This window comes from Corythoichthys intestinalis, chromosome 14 (assembly GCF_030265065.1).
Source record: "Corythoichthys intestinalis isolate RoL2023-P3 chromosome 14, ASM3026506v1, whole genome shotgun sequence".
NCBI lineage: Eukaryota > Metazoa > Chordata > Actinopteri > Syngnathiformes > Syngnathidae > Corythoichthys > Corythoichthys intestinalis.
In genome coordinates this window covers 2,141,379-2,164,015 of record NC_080408.1, presented here as the reverse complement: position 1 = coordinate 2,164,015, position 22,637 = coordinate 2,141,379, and the positions used below count along the sequence as shown (strand labels likewise).

The window sequence follows — 22,637 nt, the reverse complement described above, 5'->3', positions numbered from 1 at the left end:
CATTGTTTTGGTGGCAAAAGGGGGTTGTACAAAGTATTAACACCAGGGTTGCTAATAACTGTGACACACATTATTTGATGTCAAATAATTTTTTCTTTATGTGGGATTTTTTCCCCCACTGAATGAATGCACTTGTATTGAAGGTTGGATTTTTCTCTTTTTTTCCATTAAGGTCCCATATTATTTGAATTAAAAAAAAAAAAAAAAAAGATTAGAAGTAGGTTTGTTCCAATCATGTTTTTTTGCTCCTGATCTGATCCCGATCGTTTTAGTTTAAGTATCTTCCGATCCCGATATTTCCCAATCCAATTGCTTTTTTTTGCTCCCAATTCAATTCCAATCATTTTTCCCGATCATATATGTACATTTTGGCAGTGCATTAAGAAAAAAATGAATAAAACTCGGACGAATATATACATTCAAAAAACAGTACATAAGTACTGTATTTGTTTATTATGACAATAAATCCTCAAGATGGCATTTAGATTATTAGCATTCTTTCTGTGAGAGGGATCCACGGATAGAAAGACTTGTGACTTTGTCTATTGTGACTAAATATTGCCATCTAGTGTATTTGTTGAGCTTTCAGTAAATGATACTGTGGCCATCCCAAATGCATGATGGGAAGTGGAACCATGACTCTGCGTCGTGCTACCAATTCATATATCTTCTCTGCGTTGGGAAATAACTTAAGGTGTTAAGACTAAGATCAATTGCCACCTTGCTTCCCCACATTGCTTCCGATGATATTTCTATTCATAGGGAGGGGATTGCAAGGCTTTAGCCAATTCAAAAAAGGCTCCAAAGGCTGCCAAAAGTCACTCTACTCAATTTGTGTTGCCTTTTATCTCTCTATTTAGGTCAAACGGCGTCATTACAGATTGGGCGCGACAATGAGTGAGAGGGTCATGCAGCGCATACATTAATTGCGTTAAATATTTTAACGTGACACATTTTTCAATAAATCAGTTGCCGCCGTTATCGGGATATTTTTGATAACACTACTTTAAGCCTAAACTAAAGACTGGATGAGTGTAAGATAATATGTCTGTAACGTTAAATACAATTAGAAAACGATTTAATTAAAATATATATATGTATATCAAAAAAAGGCATGGCCGATATTTTTTTGCCGATCCCGATACTTTGAAAATGACGTGATCGGACCCGATTGGGACATCTCTAATTAGAAGCTAAAAACACATCTTTTTTAGGGGTGCCAATAATTATGGAGGGCAGTGTAAGTATTTGACAACGTCCAGGATTGGGCCTATTTTGCCCTTCCTATTACCTTATCTAAATATCTAGTTTATTTCTACCCCTCAGGGTTACCCTCTCCTAATTCTTGTTGTTTCAAAACCAATTGCGGTATTTCCATTTTATATACTCCTCCATCCAGTTAGGCTTAGGACAGAGTTATGGGCTCGGGGTTCTGTCCTTCTCTGTCATCATTTTTCCCAAATACCCCCTTTATTTAGGTTTAGGCGTCAATTCTTCCAAAATTAGACCAGCTCTTTTTGTTACACCCATTTTCCAGAGGTTATGTTTGGGATATTAAACCAGGGTCTGTGTTGTACTGCTACAACAGCTTATTCCGCCTGCCATTTTAAATGCAAAGAGCAAAAATAAAAGGAAAAGAGGACAAGTGTGCTGAGTAATTCCCCATACATCGTGGTCAACCCCTTTCTGTGGGGAAAACGAACAGTCCGGGATTCCGATTTTATCATCCTGCTTCTTCGTGCGCCCCCCCTAGTGGTAATGGATAGGCATTGTTTGGAATTGTTTAAGGTTAGAGGTTGGGTCGTCTTAGACTTCTATTAGACTTCCAATGTTGTTATGGTTAGGGACAGATCTCCAATTGGTTATGGTTAGAGCTGCGCCCCCCGAGTTGTTGTGGTTAGGAATTAATTGGAATTGTTTAAGGTTAGAGCCCGAGTCTTAATTACATTTCAAAAAACCAAAAACTTGCTCGGTTTCTTCACAGATCCCCTGAATGGTTATGGGTTAGGGCTGCGGCCCCTTGACGTCTAGCCCCGTCAATGGCAGCCAATGAGTTAATAACCTCATAAAGTCATGAAAAGCAGTGAACCTTGGAACACGTCATGCGTTAATTCCAACCTTTACTCACGCTCGAATAGATCTGCACGTAGCAACACATTAGCATACGACTTAGTCATGTTAGCTAATTACTGTATAAACTGCTGCTGCTATTTGTGCACCCAAACAAAACTTCCACCCCCACCGCCGCACGCATGCACGCAATATTACACGTACGCGTATCGCCGGAGGGGGTTTGACTCATGGGAGCGTGTTTAGAAGTTACATACGCCGACTGCTTCAAGAAGATCAGGGACGGGTCGGAAGAAGAAGAACATGGGGAAATCGACAAGAGTACAAATAGGATTCATACGCTCATGCAGAAATGTTCCGGCCCAGTGTTTTTGCGGCAACTGGAACGAATCCCCATCAAATGTGATCAATCTTTGTCAAAATCATACAGATGAAAATACAGTGTCTGCTTTAACTAAAACAACTCAAACATAGAAATTATGACGTCATCCCGATAAATCTAATAACATTTATAATAGGACCGATAATTAGAGATGCCGATCGATCGAGTCCGATCACGTCATTTTCAAAGTATCGGAATCGGCAACAAAAAATTGGACATGCCTTTTTTAAACACATATTCATTAAATCGTTTTCTAATTGTATTTAACATTACAGACATAATATGTTACACTCATCCAGAGTCTTTAGTTTAGGCTTAAGGTAGGGTTATTAAATTTATCCCGTTAACGGCGATAATTAATTTTTTAAAAAAATTATCAAGTTAAAATATTTAACGCAATTAACGCATGCGCTGCGCGACCCACTCACGCATTGTCGCGTTCAATCTGTAATGGCGCCGTTTTACCTATATATAGAGCTAAAAGCCAGCGTAAAATGAGCAAAGTGAATTTTGGCAGCCTTTGGAGCCTTTTTTTAATTGGCTAAAGCCTTACCATTCCTCTCCCTATCATTAGAAATATCGTGGAAAGCAATGTGGGGAAGAAAGGTAGTAATTGATCTTTTTCTTAACACCTTATGTTATTTCCCACCGCAGAGAAGATATATATCAATTGGTATCACTACGCACAGTCATGGTTGCACTTCCCATCATGCGTTTGGGCAGAACAGTTTAAATGGCTACAATATCATTTACTGAAAGCTCAACAAATACACTAGATGGCAATATTTAGTCACAATATACAAAGTCACATTTATCCTTTAAGAATTACAAGTCTTTCTATCCGTGGATCCATGGACAGAAAGAATGTTAATAATGTAAATGCCACCTTGAGGATTTATTGTCATAATAAACAAATACAGTACATATGTACTGTATGTTGAATGTATATATTCGTCCGAGTTTTATTCATTGTTTTCCTAATTTATTGCCAAAATGTATATGATCGGAAAAAATTATCGGGAATAATTGGAATTGAATTGAAGTAAGTGAACCCTCTACCTGAGGAGACTTAAAGAGCAATTTAAACCAATTTTTAACCAAACATTTTAAGTCTGGTGTGTGCCCAATCGCTGGTGAAACACACACATGGTAAGAAATGTCTTGATCAGAAGCATTGTCTGATGTGTGTCATGGTTCGGTGAAAAGAGCTGTCTGACGACCTGCAATCAAGAAATGTTGATTTGTCTAAAGCTGGGAAAGGATACAAAACCATCTCTAAAGGTCTGGATGTTCATCGATCGACAGTCAGAGAAGTTGTCTACAAATAGAGAGAGTTTGGCACTGTTGTTTCTTTCCCAAGGAGTGGCTGTCCACCAAATAGACACCAAGAGTTCAGCGCAGAATACTCAGACTAGTAAATACGGACCCTAGAGTGTCTGCTAAAGACTTACAGAAATCACTGGCACAGTCCAATATCTCTGTGCACACATCAACTATATGGGCAAGAATGGTGTGCATGGGAGGACTCCACAGAGGAAGCCACTGCTGTCTAAAAAAACCTTGTTGCTCATTTAATGTTCACAAAAAGGCACTTGAACACTCCACAGAAGTTTTGGCAAAATATTTTGTGGACTGATTAAATCAAAGTGGAATTGTTTGGGAGTAAGACACAACGTCATGTGTGGAGGAATAATGGAACAGCTAACCAACAACACCTCTTCCCCACCGTGAAGCATGGAGGAGGGAGCATCATTATTTGGGGCTGTTTTGATGCCTCAGGGCCTTGACAACTTGCAATCTTTATTGGAAGAATGAATTCAAAAATATTTCAGGATGTTTTGCAGGAAAACCTGAGGTCGTCTGTCAGACAGTTGAAGCTAAAAAGAGGTTGGATGCTGCAACAAGACAGTGATCCAAAGCACAGAAGTAAATCAACTTCAGAATGGTTTCAGAAGAACAAAATACACCTTCTGGAGTGGCCAAGTCAAAGTCCAGACATGAACCCCATTGAGAGGCTGTGGCATGACCTAAAGACAGCGATTCATGCCAGGCATCCCAAGAATCTGACTGAACTACAGCAGTTTTGCAGAGAAGAATGGGCCAAGATTAGTCCTGATCGATGTGCCAGACCAAGGGTGTAGGTTTGGTCTCAACATTGGTAGGGACGCTATAACAGCATAACTTGCATGTACACTTTTTGCTGGGGACGGACATTAATAAGACCAAACAGACTGGCTACATTTCTCAAAAATAGCTGGTTCCTACATAAAAATGAATAAAGTTACAGTAAAATTATTTTCATGGGAGGAAGCCATTTTTCAAAGTGCTTGCTTCATATGAAAGGAAATTTACAGTGGTTGTGTTTTTTTTGGGGGGGGGGGGGGGGGGTTAAAAATGTGCATAGGCTGCAAATAAAAAATATTTTTTTTATGATGTAGAAAATACACACATTTTAAATAGGGAATAAATGCACAGTTGAATTAACGTTAACAGTAGAAAAAGTACAGGGAGACACGTCTCTAAGCAGCTTTCTACTCGAGTTTTACGGGTTAGCAAGTTCACACAGTTTAATGTCATGCTAACTCTGATGCAGGTCGGACTTTCAGTTGCAAAATTAGTGGTGTGTTCCCCACTTTCACAATATTGACGTATTTTTACATTACTTACGGTGGCTGCTGCTTCTGGCCAGAAAAAAAACCTTCTAAAATCCCTTCTCTTCAAAGGGGGCAGAGAATATGTCGACATGTATTTCTGTCGGGATTGTGTGAATGCGGGGGTTCTAGACATCAGCCAATCAAAAGTGCATTTGAGGGGGGGGAAAAATGGACCAGCACATTCAGCAAGTGAAAAGGATAAATATAAGTCTGAACATAATGTAGGGTCAATTCTATCCTTACAACTTATGGGAAGACAGTCTAAATTACCTATATAACTGAACTCGTTATATAATGCAAATAGGGTTGCTTAAAAGTTGGTGGGGACAATTTCAGCTAGAGATGTCGATCGATCGGTCCGATCATGTCATTTTCAAAGTATCGGAATCGGCCAAAAAATATCGGCCATGCCTTTTTTTTTAATATATATATATATTTTTTAATTTAATTGTTTTCTAATTGTATTTAACGTTACAGACATAATATGTTACACTCATCCAGAGTCTTTAGTTTAGGCTTATGGTAGGGTTATCAAATTTATCCCGATAACGGTGGTAATTAATTTGTTAAAAAATGTATCACGTTAAAATATTTAACGCAATTAATGCATGCGTTGCACGACCCACTCACGCATTGTCGCGCTCAATCTGTAATGGTGCCGTTTTACCTATATAGAGCGATAAAAGGCAGCGTAAAATGAATAGAGTGAATTTTGGCAGCCTTTGGAGCCTTTTTTTAATTGGCTAAAGCCTTACAATCCCTCTCCCTACAATTAGAAATATCATGGGGAGCAATTGATCTTTTTCTTAACACCTTATTTCCCAATGCAGAGAAGATATATCAATTGGTAGCAGTACGCACAGTCATGGTTCCACTTCCCATCATGCATTTGGGCATGGCTACAGTATCATTTACTGAAAGCTGAACAAATACACTAGATGGCAATATTTAGTCACAATATACAAAGTCACAAGTCTTTTTTTCCATGGATCCCTCTCCCAGAAAGAATGTTAATAATGTAAATGCCATCTTGAGGATTTATTGTCATAATAAACAAATACAGTACTTATGTACTGTATGTTGAATGTATATATTCGTCCGAATTGTATTCATTTTTTTCTTAATGCATTGCCAAAATGTATATGATCGGGAAAAATTATCGGGAATGATTGGAATTGAATCGGGAGTAAAAAAAAAGCAATCGGATCGGGAAATATCGGGATCGGCAGATACTCAAACTAAAACGATCGGGATCGGATCGGGAGCAAAAAAACATGATCGGAACGACCCTAATTTCAGCATCCTTAAAAGTTGGTGGTGTTATGTCCCTACCGTCCCTATACAAACCTACGCCCTTGTGCCAGACTGATCTGCAGCTGCAGAAAGCGTCTGTTTGAAGTTATTGCTGCCAAAGGGGGGAGGGGGGGCACAAAATATTAAATATGATGGTTCACTTACTTATTTTTATTTTTAGCCTTTCTGTCATTGTTTGCTTACTATCTTCATTAAAATATGAAAACCTATAAATGTTTGTGTGGTTTTAGTTAAAGCAGACACTGTTTTTTCAACAGTGTGATTTTGACAAAGATCAGATCACATTTGACGGCCGTTTTATGCAAAAATATGAGACATTCCAAAAGGTTCAGATACTTTACATACCACTTTATGTGGGGTGTTAGAGGCTCAGCCCCTCCCTCCTGAGACCTGGGCCACCTCCGGCAGGTGTGCATGTTTTAATCTAATTTGCAGGTTGAACGTCAGACGGATGGAGCGACCTCAGGTGCAGGCTATTGCCTTTAGCAGCCTTGAAAAGCCAGTGGGCACCTCACCTCTTCGCCAGATCAACTTGCCTAGTACTACTGACCTGTCTCTGCAAGCCCCATGTTGGAACCTCAAGCCTGATTCTTTCCTGATTCCTGTCTCTACCCTGCCTGCCTAAATGCTCCAAGATCTTGCAACAATAAAACGTTTTTTTTTTGACCACAGTCACTCATGCCGTTGTCTGCTGTGGGATCCCCTTCTGTCGTGCACCCTAACATGGTGAGCTTCATTTTACAGAGCATCCATACAATAGTTTTTACAAACTTCATCTTACCGTCATTGCAAGGCTTCCTGGTAGAATCTGAGGTTTTGTCCTCCAAAGTGTCAACTTTTGCTCCATTATGTCCCAATCCCGAAGACTTGCTGGCGTTCTGGTTCTGGGCCGGTAAGGGTCTTTGGACCAAGTTTCCCTCGCTGCCCGCTCTCATCAGCCGTTCCCCGATGCGCAACATGCACGAGCGGTTACCTTGGAGGTCTTTTCTCAAACTACAGTTCTGGGTTCCTCCTGGTAACGCCGGTCGACCGAGACGGGAAGACTTGGACATTTTACCACTGGATTGTAGAGAGCACTTAATTTGACTTGTTCTGGATCTCCATTTGCTATTTTTGTAGGTTCTGCCTTGATCTCTTGTTCAAGAATCAGTTGCTAATCCAGTTTATCTTTTGTCGCTCCTCTTTGGGAGAGTGTTTGTTTTAATCCCAACCTAGTTGTCTCATGTCTCCCAGCGGTAAATTCCATTGTAGCAGAGTGTCCTCATTGGAAACTGGGAAAATCTGTGGCTGTTTGCTTCTCGCCTAGCATCGTCACTGACTGCCTTTTCCCAGTGAGAGTTGAAGTCCTTTCTGTGTCTCCCTACGCTCTGTCTCCTTTCTTTGCCATCTCCTTCTCTCACTCCCATTTTTCCCTTTTTAATCTCTCTCTCTCTCTCTCTCTCTCTCACTCTTGCCCTCCTTCGCTCTCGCTCTCTCTTAGCATTTTACATGACACTCTAAATTCATCCTGAAGTCTCTGTATTCACAACATTGTGCAATTATAATCATGAGTCATTTCAGAACTGGAGGGCATTTGGGTTTATAAATAAATATGAACCTTCACTTTTCTGATTTGCTGCTGTATATTCATTAATTACTGTGATTGTCTGTAAACCACACCTACTGTCCATAGTTAGCTAGGATAGGCTCCAGCACAGAACGATCGCTGGCAGCCCCTTCCAGTTCAAATTTATTGGACATCTATGGCCGTATTTGGCAACAAAAGAGGTCATGTAGAGCAGGGTTCGGGAACCTTTTTGGCTGAGCGAGCCATGACCACCACACATTTTTTAAATGTAATTCCGTGAGAGCCATACAATATGTTTAAAACTAAAAATACGCGTAATGTGTGCATTTTATGTAATTTCAACACTTTTAAAGCAGGGGTCCCCAACCTTTTTTGCACCACGGACCAGTGTGATTTGGGTCTTTTTTTCACGGACCGGTGTCCTGTCAAATTTTGCAACCTTAAAGCTGTAGTGTGAACTAATTTCTTCACATGCCAAATAGGGTCACAAGTAAAGTAATTAAACATTGTCCACCAAATAAAGCATGAAAAAATAATTTATGTGTTGTATATTTGACAAAATAATCACATTTCCGAAGTTCGAGCCTGAAAGGGGACGAACCCGGAAGTGATACGTCACACCGGGAACAGCGTTGGCAGCTCCATACATACGGCCGCCAAACGAAGCCCTTCAAACAATGATTCAAACAGCGATATAAGCGATAGACCGAGCGCAAGGGAGGAGATCCAAGTTTTTGAAGAGTTGGAGGAAGAAGAGGAGCTTGGAATTTTATGTTGGATCTAACATGTATTAGCTAGACGCTAATCAGAATGCAAACAATGTACCTAGACTACCTGACATGGAATGGATACAAGACCCATCGAGATTACAACATTGGTAGCATATAGGCTATTATTATTTTTATGATTTGAAGATGCAGGCATTTGCACATAACGTTGTTTTTGTCTATCTGATGACATTGTTAAAAAAAAATAATAATCAGACTTCATGTTCATTTTGGCAGATCCGGCAGCTCTCGTGCATATAAAATAATAATATAAAAACGTTGGGGGGAAAGAAGGAGATGAGTCTTCGATGGCTTTCTCCACTTTATTGTGGCAACAATAAGAAAACAAAATAATAGCGGACTGCCGCCACATTCGACCGCGAAGTTTTGCTTCTTGCCGATCTCCTCCTCGCCTCCCACTCCAGCGTCACTTAAACGGATTGTGCATAGTGTCTTGTTATGAGCTTTTTTGTTTACAAATGTATCGAACACACGACGCGCTGACAACCTTGTCTCTTTGTGGGACACATGGAGCAGTTCTTATGGAAAAGTTAGAACACAGCTCGGCACAGCTCTCGGCAAGAATTGGCGTCTAATGGCGTGAGGAAATGTAGTTTTTTCACACAAGCGAACAGATTACAAAGCACCACTTCAGTGTTGTCCCGAGACTACATTTCCCATGATTCACTGCGTGACCTGCGCGCTTGCTGATTCGCTGCGAGATTGACTCAATGGTTACGCTAAACCAACACGCTATTTTTCAGCTGTCACCTGTCAGCGGTTCTCATAGCTTATACTGTTCAATTCCACAACAGTAGGCAGGTATACTTTGACAAAGTCATCAGTCATCTATCCAACAATCACACTTACTTTTTGGCAAATCCTTGATCATAAGCAGACCGGTTAAGGAAGCGGGCATCTTCGAAGTGTTTGCAGCAGAGAACACTACTCGATGATGGCGTGAAATTCATTCGCTTCGTGCGAACGAAAGATGTCCATTTACGTGCCCTGCTATCCTTTGGCCACTCATACAACTTTTCGTTTGAGCGAGAACAAAACATCGCCACACACCGCTGTGGCATCTTACCGAGAAGCAATGCAACAAACAATACTGTTCTATGGTGGACTTCCCTCGCACGTCTAGGTGTGACGTAATTTCCTAAGATTGCCGAAGAAAAGCATTTTGGTTGTCAAGGGCGTTGCTATGGGTTAAACAAAGAATCTGGAAGGGTTGCGTTAAAAAAAATAATGAAAATATGCTTATAATTGTTTAGCCATTGATATTATTCAAAAACATGGTTGGCCAACCTTACTTCAAAGTTCCCCTTTAAAAAATTTTGCTCCCAAAGCTTTTGTGGCAGAGAAAAAAGCCCTCTTTTATATTCAATTGGACTCTCAATGTTATCCAATGGTGCTCAAAAACTATTTATATCATAAACATACACATGCAACACGGAAATGGCGTAAATTAAAGCTTGTCGTTAAGTGAGAGGGCTACGTGCAGTTGTTGTGTGCACCTAACATGGCAAACGTAAGTTAATATTCCTTTCTTTAAAGAAAGTTTGTAGTGTGTACTTTGGAATCGCTGCATTCGCGGTCCTTTTTAACGTTACGCACATGCCAACGTTGTCAGAACACCGGCAATGTGCGGCAGAAAAATACAGCAAATATAAAATAGCATTTGTTTTTAGCCCCGTCGTGTTAAGTGCAGGGAAAAAATGCAACTCACCCGCTGAATCAGTTTGTTTCGTTGAGACGAGGTGGTCCCGAGACGGGAGAGTGAGAGAAGCTAGCATCACAAATACACGATGTTGGAAATTGTAGCACAGTTTTCAGCGCGCTCCTAGCGATGTCGGGATATTCCGAAATGACTTTAATCCAGAACTTCGGTAGAGTTGTTGTCTCAAATGTACGTTTAAGTCGCCGTGATTTGCGATCTCTACAAGCTGATATTCCTGTTCCACAGACATGCTCGAATAACTCTGTTTATTCACATACGGGTCACGAATTCACTCCTTCGCAGTTCGTGGGTCTTTAGTGATTGGGAAGTAGCATAAATTTTGTTTTCTTCGAGGTTGTAGGCACATCTTCTGGCTCGTCAGGTTCCCTTTTCCCCGTAAAAAGTCTGTCCAAAGACGTCTGTTATTCAGTCATTCTAGTGGGGGGCTAATTATTTCCGGGAAGAAACGGGATTGGCGACGACCTACGTCATATGTTATTATCGAGTCCAAGCGCGCGTAGATATACAAAACGAGATTTAGTGCTAACAGCCCAATCAATGCATTTCTATGACGACCTCCTATCCTGTAGTTGTATATCTAGAGTAGACAGGGATATTGGTGTGTTAAGCGGCACAGGCCAAAGTAAATTGGCCAGAATTCAGTCGTTAATAAATTATTTATTATTTCTGCGCGGCCCGGTACCAAATGCGCCACCGGTCCGCGGCCCGGTTGTTGGGGACCCCTGTTTTAAAGTACATTGAGTCGCTGAATTCTTTTTAATAACTTTGTTAGGCTGTTGCTAATCAATAATGAGTATTTCTTATCAGTAATGCGACTTGTGGTGCTGCATGGTTGTGCTGATGGCTTTGTAGTCTGGTTGATACTTGGTGGGGTTAAGCTTAATGCAGGCACTGAGAAACTTTGGATGCGTCTCTTTTCATGTTCATGAAGATGCGCCACGAATCCCGTTTTTCCCCACCATGCATGGAGGACCATCAGTGCACACTGATACACGTTTATCCATCGGTAGATTTTGCCATGTGGCATTTTTTTTTTTTTTGCCATATGGCAGAATGGATTTTGCTACGTGGCATTTTTTTGCCATGTGGCAAAATGGATTTTGCTGTGTGGCATTTTTTTTTTTTTTGCCACCTGGCAAAATGGATTTTGACATGAGGCATTTTTTTTGCCATGTGGCAAAATTGATTTTGGTTTGTGGCATTTTTTGAATGTCAATACGCCCTAATGTAACGTGTATGGTCAAAAATCCCAGCCATATATGTTTTTCTGCCATTTAAAATGAATGGAAAATTTGGACGTGCATAGCTGTCAATGGCATAGTGTTACTTGGGTGCAAGTTGAATGTCAATGCAATATAATGTAAAGTGGATGGTCAAAAATCACAGCCACATGTTTTTCTGCCATTTAAAATGAATGGAAAATTTGAGCGTACATAGCCGTCAATGGCATAGAGGTGCATGGCCTGCAAAACTACCCCCAAAAATGCCATGTAACCCCCCCCCCCCCACCAAAAAAAATGCCACAAACCAAAATCTATATTGCCACATGGCAAAAAAAAAAAATTCCACATGGCAAAAAAAAAAAAAAAAAAGCCACATGGCAAAATCTATTTGGCATTTTGGAAAATGCCATTTTTGGTTCTCGGCCTTGCTGGGATTTTTTTCTTTAGCGAACTCAGTGAAGGACTTAAATAAATCCTCCCCTGTCGTTGTCCCTTTCATAGTCAAATCCTTGCAATCACGCTGAACTGGGATAAGTTGCTTACCTCTGTTGACGAGAAGCGAGAGAAAAAAAACGGTGCCGCATTTATGTCCTTATGTCCAGCTGAAAAGTACGATACTCCTCGTCTTTTTTTCTTTTTGCCATCTTCTCAAAAGGGTTTCTAAATTTAGCTGACAATGCTGAATGCCAGCAATGCAAGCTGAAATGGCTTTTTATCGGAGACTTTATGAACACAAACAAAAACATGTTGGAGACATGCAGCCACTCAACACAGCACTCCCACACAACTCTCTCCCCACACCTCTTACTCCCCTTACGCTCGCCCACTTCTTCTACACTAAATTGGCAATGCCGGTCATATTGAAATGGGACAGCGGCCCCTTGGGAATGCCGATAACAGCGCAAAGGAGTATAACGATTTATTTATTTTTTTAATGAAGATTTGTCTGCGAGCCAGATGCAGCTGTCAAAAGAGCCAGATCTGGCTCACGAGCCATAGGTTCTCGACCCCTGATGTAGAGTATTGTTGTTTTAGTCACAGATGATGATAACGAAAAAATTTCGTCGATGACCAATTTTTTTCATGAGGATGACGTGCTAAAAACGTGTCTCGAGAGACTAAAACATAATGAGACGAATGCCAGTTTTCATGTAAAGACACGAGAATGAGACAAATATGTGGCATTTTCCGTCATACCTTCACAATTTACCCGACTAGTCGACATAGTCGATGTCATCGAAGACGTAAATGCGTCGACGAGCCTAACATCCCATCGACGTTTAATGAAGGGTTAAGAAAATATATGCGTGGAAAGTTTAAAATATGCGAGTGAATAATGTTTTAAAGTGTTGGTTTTTTTTTTTAACTAAATATTAGACATCAATTAATAATTCCAAGCTAAAAATGACAGGCATTTCAAATAATAAGTACAATGACTTACCTTCTTTTTATGGCTAGGTTGAAACAAAAGCGGTTGCGCGATGTCCGTAAACGGGGGTTTTCAGGGTAAAACGGACAAATTAAAAATAGTTCGGGGGCTTCATGCGCCATGAATCTGCTTTGGCAGCATACGTATAGACATATTGTTCTATCAAGCACAACAGTCATTTTGGCTTAAAATACAGCAGTTTATTTCAAAGAGGGGTGCAAGAGCAGAAACTGCTTTTTCAGTCTTGTCTGTGTTTTTCGCAATATATATAAATATATAATATTATATTATGCAATTACGTAAATATTGCGAACGATAAAGCTAGTCAGTAAGGAAATTAGCAGCCGCCATATGTAACACGGCTTTTTCCGTTGAAATGTCTTGTGAATAAATGCTTAAATCCCTGAATTCTTTATTGATATGGACGTAAAAGGGTCTTGATTATTCGTTAAAAGCAAAAAAAATTGGGCAGTTTGCATTAACTTCACGTAAATATGTCAAAGAATGATATTAGTCCGTAGAGGTTCATTTCTCCTATTGATTTTTTTCACAACGTTTCAAAATGCATACATTATACGAAAAATATGATAATTACCTTGAATCCTCGAACAAATCCCTCCAGAGACAATCCTTCCTGTTTGTATGCGGTACAGCTTTTGTACTTTTTCAACCATAAATCAGGCGTTGGATGATGAATCACTGCATGTGTTGACTCTACCACCAACTGTGAATAACTGAAGCGGACTGTAGGGTGGCCCCCAACTTAAAGGCTTTGCACAGTAAAGGTGAAATGTGACCCGTCAATCATTATGAAATCTATGCTCTGACCCCCGTTCACCCAATCTGTTTGGTCTTATCAATAGCCACGTTTACATGCTGACTTTTTTTCATACCGATTCAAATCATTCCGAATGGAAATTTCACATCAGCTGTTTACATGTCACTTCATCTATTCCGATCCAGCGTTTACATGTGTCTGCCTTTATTCCGAAAGGACGTTTGACAACTGCCGTCTGACATGCGCAGATTAATCAAAACAAAGCGTCACGTTGCAAAACATGGAGATTGATCGTCAGATCAGCTGCTGTTCTAACTTTTCGAGTGGAAACAAAACTGCAGAATGACACGCCGTTCATTTAAAAAGTTGTGTGGGTGCGCTGTGCGTGTGCTTGGAAGCCATGTTGCATGTGACGTTACTTACGTCACCAAGTGACGTCACCACGTCAGTACGGCGCATGTGCAGAAAGAACGCAGCCAGACACCATTCCGCTTCCCTGTTTACATGATATAATTTTACTTCTAATCGGTTTGGGAAAAGGAATATTCCACCCCTGTGAATCGGAATGAAATTCCATTCGGTTTGGGCCTGTTCATTCCGAATGAGGTGTTTATATGGAACACATTTATTCGGTTTGAACAAATATTCCGATTGAAATTGGAATATTTGGCTCCATGTAAACGTGGCAATTGTCCTGTTCCCAGCAAAAAGTGTACATGCAGGTTATGCTGTTATATCGTCCATACCAATGGGGAGACCAAACCTACGCCCTTGCCTGATTGCCTTCAATTAGCTCCACCTGTTCTCAATCCACCTCCTCATAGATCAGCCAAGAGCACTGCTTCACTCTTCAATTAACTTGTGTACTTACAGTAAAACCCTGGTTTTTAAATTCCACTCTGTCAGACCGTCTGTGAAGCCTGCCTGTTACCTGCCTGCCTAGCTCTCAAAAATGTCTGACTCTCGATTCTGGACCTGAACGCGTCTGACTTCTGCCTTCTCTCCTGCCCAGGTAACCCGACCTACATTGTGTTTTTGGAGCCATGAATTCTGCTTAGCCCTTAGATGTACTGCTGCTTTATTTTCACCGGCTCCGCTGTTGTACGTGTGCTCCACCAATCCTTCCATAAAAGCAAAACAAACTGTCTAAACGGGATAGACACATTTTTGGTCCTCCACTGTCTGTCCCGTGACATTGCCAAAAAATACACCGATGTTCAGTTGAATAATGATAAAACTATATACAAGCCTGTCGACGGGGGGGCAACCGGGTATAAACTTTATTTCCAAATATATTTTTTAGGGCTGTCAAACGATTAAAAATTTTAATCGAGTTAATAACAGCTTAAAAATTAATTAATCGTAATTCATCGCAATTCAAACCATCTATAAAATATGCCATATTTTTCTGTAAATTATTGTTGGAATGGAAAGATAAGGCACAAGACGGATATATACATTCAACATACAGTACATAAGTACTGTATTAGTTTATTATTGCAATAGATCAACAAGATGGCATTAACATTAACATTCTCTTCAAGCGATCCATGGATAGAAAGACTTGTAGTTCTTAAAAGATAAATGTTAGTACAAGTTATAGAAATTTTGTATTAAAATCCCTCTTCATGTTTTCGTTTGATTAAAATTTGTAAAATTTTCAATCAAAAAAACATAGCTTGCCATTGTTGATGTCAATAATTACACCATGCTGACGCATGGTGCTGGAAGCCATAGAATCAGTTGGACCCAAGCGCCAGCAGAGGGCGCCAAACACCAAAAAACAAGTAACAAGCGGATATTACACTCTGCTGTCATTTTAATCTGTTTGAGCGGGACATGTGCGTTAATCGCGTCAAATATTTTAACGTGATTAATTTAAAAAATTACCGCCCGTTAACGCGATAATTTTGACAGCCCTAATTTTTTTCCCATTTTTTTCCCCACAACGCCCCCGCCCCGTCTAAGCAGAGAATGGTTTGACCCCGCTCTGGCGCACTCAAGGCTACACTACATACGTGCCCTGAAGCGGGAAATTAAAATCCGTCAAATTCAGGCATGAAAATCTGTTTTGAATTCAAAAAGCGTGACCTACGTGAATTGTGTAGATCAGAGGAGAAATTTTTTAAGGGTTGGGGTTTGGGGTTTTTTAACGTTGGACGCTTGGTATGCAAGCGGGGAAAGCGGCACAAAGCCAAAGAAGCGCACAACAGTGGCCAAAACATTGACTTACTGTATTTCGACAAAACAAAGGAGGGTACACTGCTGTCCTGTCTCTTCAATGCCAAGCTTGGCTGCACGTCGGCTGTGAATGATAACGACAGGAGATAACTAACTAACTAATGACATGTTTTATTGAAGTTGCTAAGCCTGTCGCGATATGCAATGAGTCCATTTATCGCAAGGTAAATAAAAATGAGGGCAGTCATTTTCACAGTTGCGTTTTATCATCACGTGCGTGCATACATTTGTGCATGTGTTAGGGTGACCATATTTTCATTTCCAAAAAAGAGGACACTCAGCCCGGCCTCAAGATACTTGAATTTTACTCGAAGTACACTCAAAGATGCCTTCGTCACTTTAATATGTTTAAAGTGTGCCCCTCACTCTGGATGGAAAAATGCAGTTAAAAAAAAAAAAAAAAAAAAGACTTTAAAAATATATTAGGGCTTTCAAATGATTAAAATTTTTAATCAAGCTAATTACAGCTTAAAAATTAATTAATCGTAATTAATCGCAATTCAAACCATCTATAAAATATGCCATATTTTTCTGTAAATTATTGTTGGAATGGAAAGATAAGATACAAGACGGATATATACATTCAACATACGGTACATAAGTACTGTATTTGTTTATTATAACAATAAATCAACAAGATGGCATTAACATTATTAACATTCTGTTAAAGCGATCCATGGATAGAAAGACTTGTAGTTCTTAAAAGATAAATGTTAATAAAAGTTATAGAAATTTTATATTAAAACCCCTCTTAATGTTTTTGTTTTAATAAAATTAGTAAAATTTAAATACAAAAATAAACTAGTAGCCCGCCATTGTTGCTTAAGCCCATAAAATCAGTCTCACCCAAGCGCCAGCAGAGGGCGACAAAACTCCCCAAAACACAAGTAACAAGTTGGCACTGCACTGTGCTGTCATTTTAATCTGTTTGAGCGGGGCACGTGCGTTTATTGCGTCAAATATTTTAACGTGATTCATTTAAAAAATTAATTACCGCCCGTTAACGCGATAATTTTGACAGCCCTAAAATATATATATATGTGTGTGTGTTTGTGTGTGTACGTATAATATATATAATGCAGACCCATAGAAATGTAGTCCAGTCAATACACATACACAAAGTAGGCTATGTGCCAACTAAACATTTTTATAAATTACTATCACGACAATTGTCCTTGACAAATTGTTATCCCCATTCAATTGATATTCTCATTCAATGTTCTAGATTGCACACAAACAAAAACCGAAATAAACTGACAAACTATTCAACCAGCATGTTTCCAAACGTAGCAGTTCAAAACTACGTTTCCCATAATGCCTAGCGCAACGATGTGACACCAAACGGGATTTTACAGTCAAAGCTCCGACAGAAGTCAACAGTTGCCATAATATACGTATTTATCGTAAAAAAAACTTCAAGCTTTGTGGCCAAATCGTCAACCCAGTAGATGGCGGTAATGCCTCATGATAGGGGTAAACTGCCAAGAAAAACAAGAACTACTCCTTCTCTCCCTACTACTAGGAGCCATGTCATCGGAGGCAGGCGCTGCCACCCAGCGGCCGAAGGGATTCTCTTCAAATTGGTCCCGTGAAAAATCATAAAAACCGGACATTTTTATGACGACGAGGATACTACGTGAAAGTAAGACTTGTCCAGGCAAAAGAGGACGTTTGGTCACCCTAGCATGCGTGTACACGTGTGTTTTGATGGCATATGAGACTCAAGTTCCTTTCACAGCAGTTTATTGGTCATCAGGACGCCATAAAATTCAAGTTCAAACAAACAAAATAAGGAAACACATGTATATCAAACACTGTAAACGTTAGCATCGCTACATTGAGGCCAATTGGGGAAAAAAGACAACCTACTTTAGCCTGTTATAGAACATTGGCAGGCTTCTCCAAAACGCCAACTTGCAGTTAAAAGGTGACACTTCAAACATGAAAAATTGCTGGTTAACAGCATTTGCAAACGAAAAAAATTGACGGAAAGAGCTTTTTTTGCGGAGTGTAAAGCTAACTGTTAGCGGTTTAGCAAACGTTCTTCCGGTGAATATTTCAAAATAAAAACACGTCATGTTCGTCATATACCGTATTGGCCCGAATATAAGACGGCCCTGATTATAAGACGACCCCCTCTTTTTCAAGACTAAAGTTTGAAAAAAAGACTTTTTGAACACAATTTTTATACAGAAAATAATTACAGTACATCCGAAACAAATGATTATAACAATATATTTAAGAGAAAAAGCATGTTATTTTGCCTCATTTAAATCTTAATATCTGAGCATTTATAATGTAAACTAAAGTGCAATCACATTCATAAATGAATGGCTTCTGGTTTTTGAAATGTAAATAAACCAATCTATTGTGATAAAACAACAAAATTTCAATAATTGCATTACCCATCAAAGTGAAGTCTAACGGTAACTGTAGTCTTGAAACAAGTCTGCATAAGGAAAAACATTGCAATAAAATAATGCAAACTGGTTAAACTTGAGAATAGCTGCGATCTGTCATGACAGAACATCGCTTCAATGATATTTGGCGCCATCTAGCGTCGTGAATGGATATAATGTCTAAACCGCGAAAATAAGACGACCCCCTCTTTTTCAATCTTATTTCAATGCAAACAACTTTGTCTTATATTCGGGCCAATACGGTAAATAACAATTTCTGGAGTTAATCCCACATACTTCACAATTCAGATTCTACCCTAAGAATAGCTTTAAAATGACACCCTTTATGAAAAATCTGATTGGCAATGATGATAATACTATTATATACAGGACTGTCTCAGATAATTAGAATATTGTGATAAAGTTCTTTACTTTCTGTAATGCAATTAAAAAAACAAAAATGTCATACATTCTGGATTCATTACACATCAACTGAACTATTTCAAGCCTTTTATTATTTTAATATTGCTGAATTTGGCTTACAGCTTAAGAAAACTCAAAAATCCTATCTCAAAATATTAGAATATCATGAAAAAGTATACAAGTAGGCTATTCAACTAATCACCTGAATCATCTAATTAACTCAAAACACCTGCGAGGGTTTCCTGAGCCTTAAAAACACTCAGCTTGGTTCAGTAAATTAAATCACAAGTATGGGGAAGACTGCTGATCTGACTGCTGTCCAGAGGACCATCATTGATACCCTCCATCAGGAGGGTAAGACACAAAAAGAAATTTCTCAAAGAGCAGGCTGTTCACAGAGTGCAGTTTCAAAGCATATCTACAAAAAGTCTGTTGGAAGGGAAAAATGTGGCCGGAAACGCTGCACAACCAAGAGAGATGACCGCAGCCTTAACAAAATTGTGAAGAAGAGCCGCTTCCAGAATTTGGGGGAGCTTCAAAGACAGTGGGCTGAAGCTGGAGTCCAGGTATCAAAAGCCACAGTTCACAGACGTGTCCGGGAAATGGGCTACAATAGCCGTATTCCCATGGTCAAACCACCTCTGAACTCAAGACAACGGAAGAAGCGTCTGACTTGGGCTATGGAGAAGAAGCACTGGACAGTTGCAGAGTGGTCCAAAGTCCTCTTTTCAGACGAAAGCAAGTTTTGCATTTCATTTGGAAGTCAAGGCGCCAGAGTCTGGTCTGGAGAAAGGCTGGAGAGGAGCAAAATCCAAGTTGCTTGAAATCCAGTGTGAAGTTCCCACAGTCAGCAATGGTTTGGGGAGCCATGTCAGCTGCTGGTGTTGGTCCACTGTGTTTCATCAAGTCCAGAGTAAATGCAACTGTGTACCAAGAGATTTTAGAGCACTACATGCTTCCATCTGCTGAAAAGCTCTATGGAGATGAGGATTTCATTTTCCAGCATGATCTGGCACCTGCCCACAGTGCCAAAACCACCAGTAACTGGTGCACTGACCATGGCATCACTGTCCTTGATTGGCCTGCTAATTCCCCTGACCTGAACCCCATCGAGAATTTGTGGGGTATAGTTAAGAAGAAGATGAAAGACACCAGACCTACAAATGCAAATGAGCTGAAGGCCGCTATCGAAGCATCCTGGGCATCAATAACACCTCAGCAATGCCACAGGCTGATTGCCTCCATGCCACGCCGGATTGATGCAGTAATCTGTGCAAAAGGATTCCCAACCAAGTACTGAGTGCATCAATGGACATTTTCAAATGTTTGATTTAGTTTTGCTGTTATAACATTATTTTTTTACTTGGTCTGAGGAAGTATTCTAATTTTTTGATATAGGATTTTTGAGGTTTCTTAAGCTGTAAGCCAAAATCAGCAATATTCAAATAATAAAAGGCTTGAAATAGTTCAGTTGATGTGTAATGAATCCAGAATGTATGACATTTTTGTTTTTTTAATTGCATTACAGAGAGTAAAGAACTTTATCACAATATTGTAATTTCCTGAGACAGTCCTGTATAGTAGTATACTATAATATTAATGCTAGGTTTTTTTTTTTTTCAAGAATTGTTTTGAATCATGTTGGAAAGGTAAGGTCTGTTTACATTCAATTTTTTGCACTAGTTAATGCTATCAGCATTTGACCTCATTGTTTATTTGTGATTTATTGTTGTTATTTACGTTTTTATTTGTACTTTAACAAAGAATTTAAGTGTTCCAAAATGTTTTTGTGAACTAATAAGGGTTAAAAAGAAAGGGGAAAAAAATATTAGATTAGTCGACTAATCGTAAAATTACTCGGCTGACTAATCGGGAGAAAATTAGTTGTTTGGGACAGCTTTAGTTGTAGTACAATGTACCGGAACAGGCAGCAGGCAGGCATAACACTCTCAGTTGTATTGTACTGTGGGACAATAGATGGAAATTGTTTGTTTATATTGTGTCACATCACATTTCGTTCTATTTAATTTAACTGTCCATCTCAAATCTAATCATTTGAAAATTTACACTGTCATTGCTTGCAAAGCGTTGAAAGTACTGCGTATGTTGTCGTGGCAGGGGTATGGTGGGGGGCTACACACTGTCAACAAGTCTGTTGACGGCCCTGACTACATATATACAGTGCCTTGCAAAAGTATTCGGCCCCCTTGAATCTTGCAACCTTTTGCCACATTTCAGGCTTCAAAACATAAAGATATGAAATTTAATTTTTTTGTCAAGAATCAACAACAAGTGGGACACAATCGTGAAGTGGAATAACATTTATTGGATAATTTAAACTTTTTTAACAAATAAAAAAATGAAAAGTGGGGCGTGCAATATTATTCGGCCCCTTTACTTTCAGTTCAGCAAACTCACTCCAGAAGTTAAGTGAGGATCTCTGAATGATCCAATGTTGTCCTAAATGACCGATGATGATAAATAGAATCCAACTGTGTGTAATCAAGTCTCCGTATAATGCACCTGCTCTGTGATAGTCTCAGGGTTCTGTTTGAAGTGCAGAGAGCATTATGAAAACCAAGGAACACACCAGGCAGGTCCGAGAAACTGTTGTGGAGAAGTTTAAAGCTGGATTTGGATACAAAAAGATTTACTAAGCTTTAAACATCTCAAGGAGCACTGTGCAAGCCATCATATTGAAATGGAAGGAGCATCAGACCACAGCAAATCTACCAAGACCCGGCCGTCCTTCCAAATTTTCTTCTCAAACAAGGAGAAAACTGATCAGAGATGCAGCAAAGAGGCCCATGATCACTCTGGATGAACTGCAGAGATCTACAGCTGAGGTGGGAGAGTCTGTCCATAGGACAACAATCAGTCGTACACTGCACAAATCTGGCCTTTATGGAAGAGTGGCAAGACGAAAGCCATTTCTCAAAGATATCCATAAAAAGTCTCATTTAAAGTTTGCCACAAGCCACCTGGGAGACACACCAAACATGTGGAAGAAGGTGCTCTGGTCAGATGAAACCAAAATTGAACTTTTTGGTCACAATGCAAAACGATATGTTTGGCGTAAAAGCAACACAGCTCATCACCCTGAACACACCATCCCCACTGTCAAACATGGTGGTGGCAGCATCATGGTTTGGGCTTGCTTTTCTTCAGCAGGGACAGGGAAGATGGTTAAAATTGACGGCAGCCAAATACAGGAACATTCTGGAAGAAAAGCTGTTGGTATCTGCACAAGACCTGAGACTGGGACGGAGATTTATCTTCCAACAGGACAATGATCCAAAACATAAAGCCAAATCTACAATGGAATGGTTCAAAAATAAACGTATCCAGGTGTTAGAATGGCCAAGTCAAAGTCCAGACCTGAATCCAATGGAGAATCTGTGGAAAGCGCTGAAGACTGCTGTTCACAAACACTCTCCAGCCAACCTCACTGAGCTCGAGCTGTTTTGCAAGGAAGAATGGGCAAGAATGTCAGTCTCTCGATGTGCAAAACTGATAGAAACATACCCCAAGCGACTTGCAGCTGTAATTGGAGCAAAAGGTGGCGCTACAAAGTATTAACGCAAGGGGGCCGAATAATATTGCACGCCCCACTTTTCAGTTTTTTATTTGTTAAAAAAGTTTCAATTAT

General features: G+C 39.7%; 1 protein-coding gene across 1 annotated transcript in view; it reads right to left on the bottom strand.

Annotated features, from left to right (window-relative positions):
- The window catches only part of si:ch211-207d6.2 (sickle tail protein homolog), a 90,995-nt gene extending 83,113 nt beyond the window's left edge, over positions 1–7,882 (bottom strand). The window contains exon 1 of the mRNA XM_057858170.1: positions 7,202–7,882. Within this exon, the coding sequence (XP_057714153.1) occupies positions 7,202–7,472 (271 nt within the window). The 5' untranslated portion in view covers positions 7,473–7,882. The remainder of the gene's footprint in view (positions 1–7,201) is intronic.
- Positions 7,883–22,637: the final 14,755 nt, after the last annotated feature.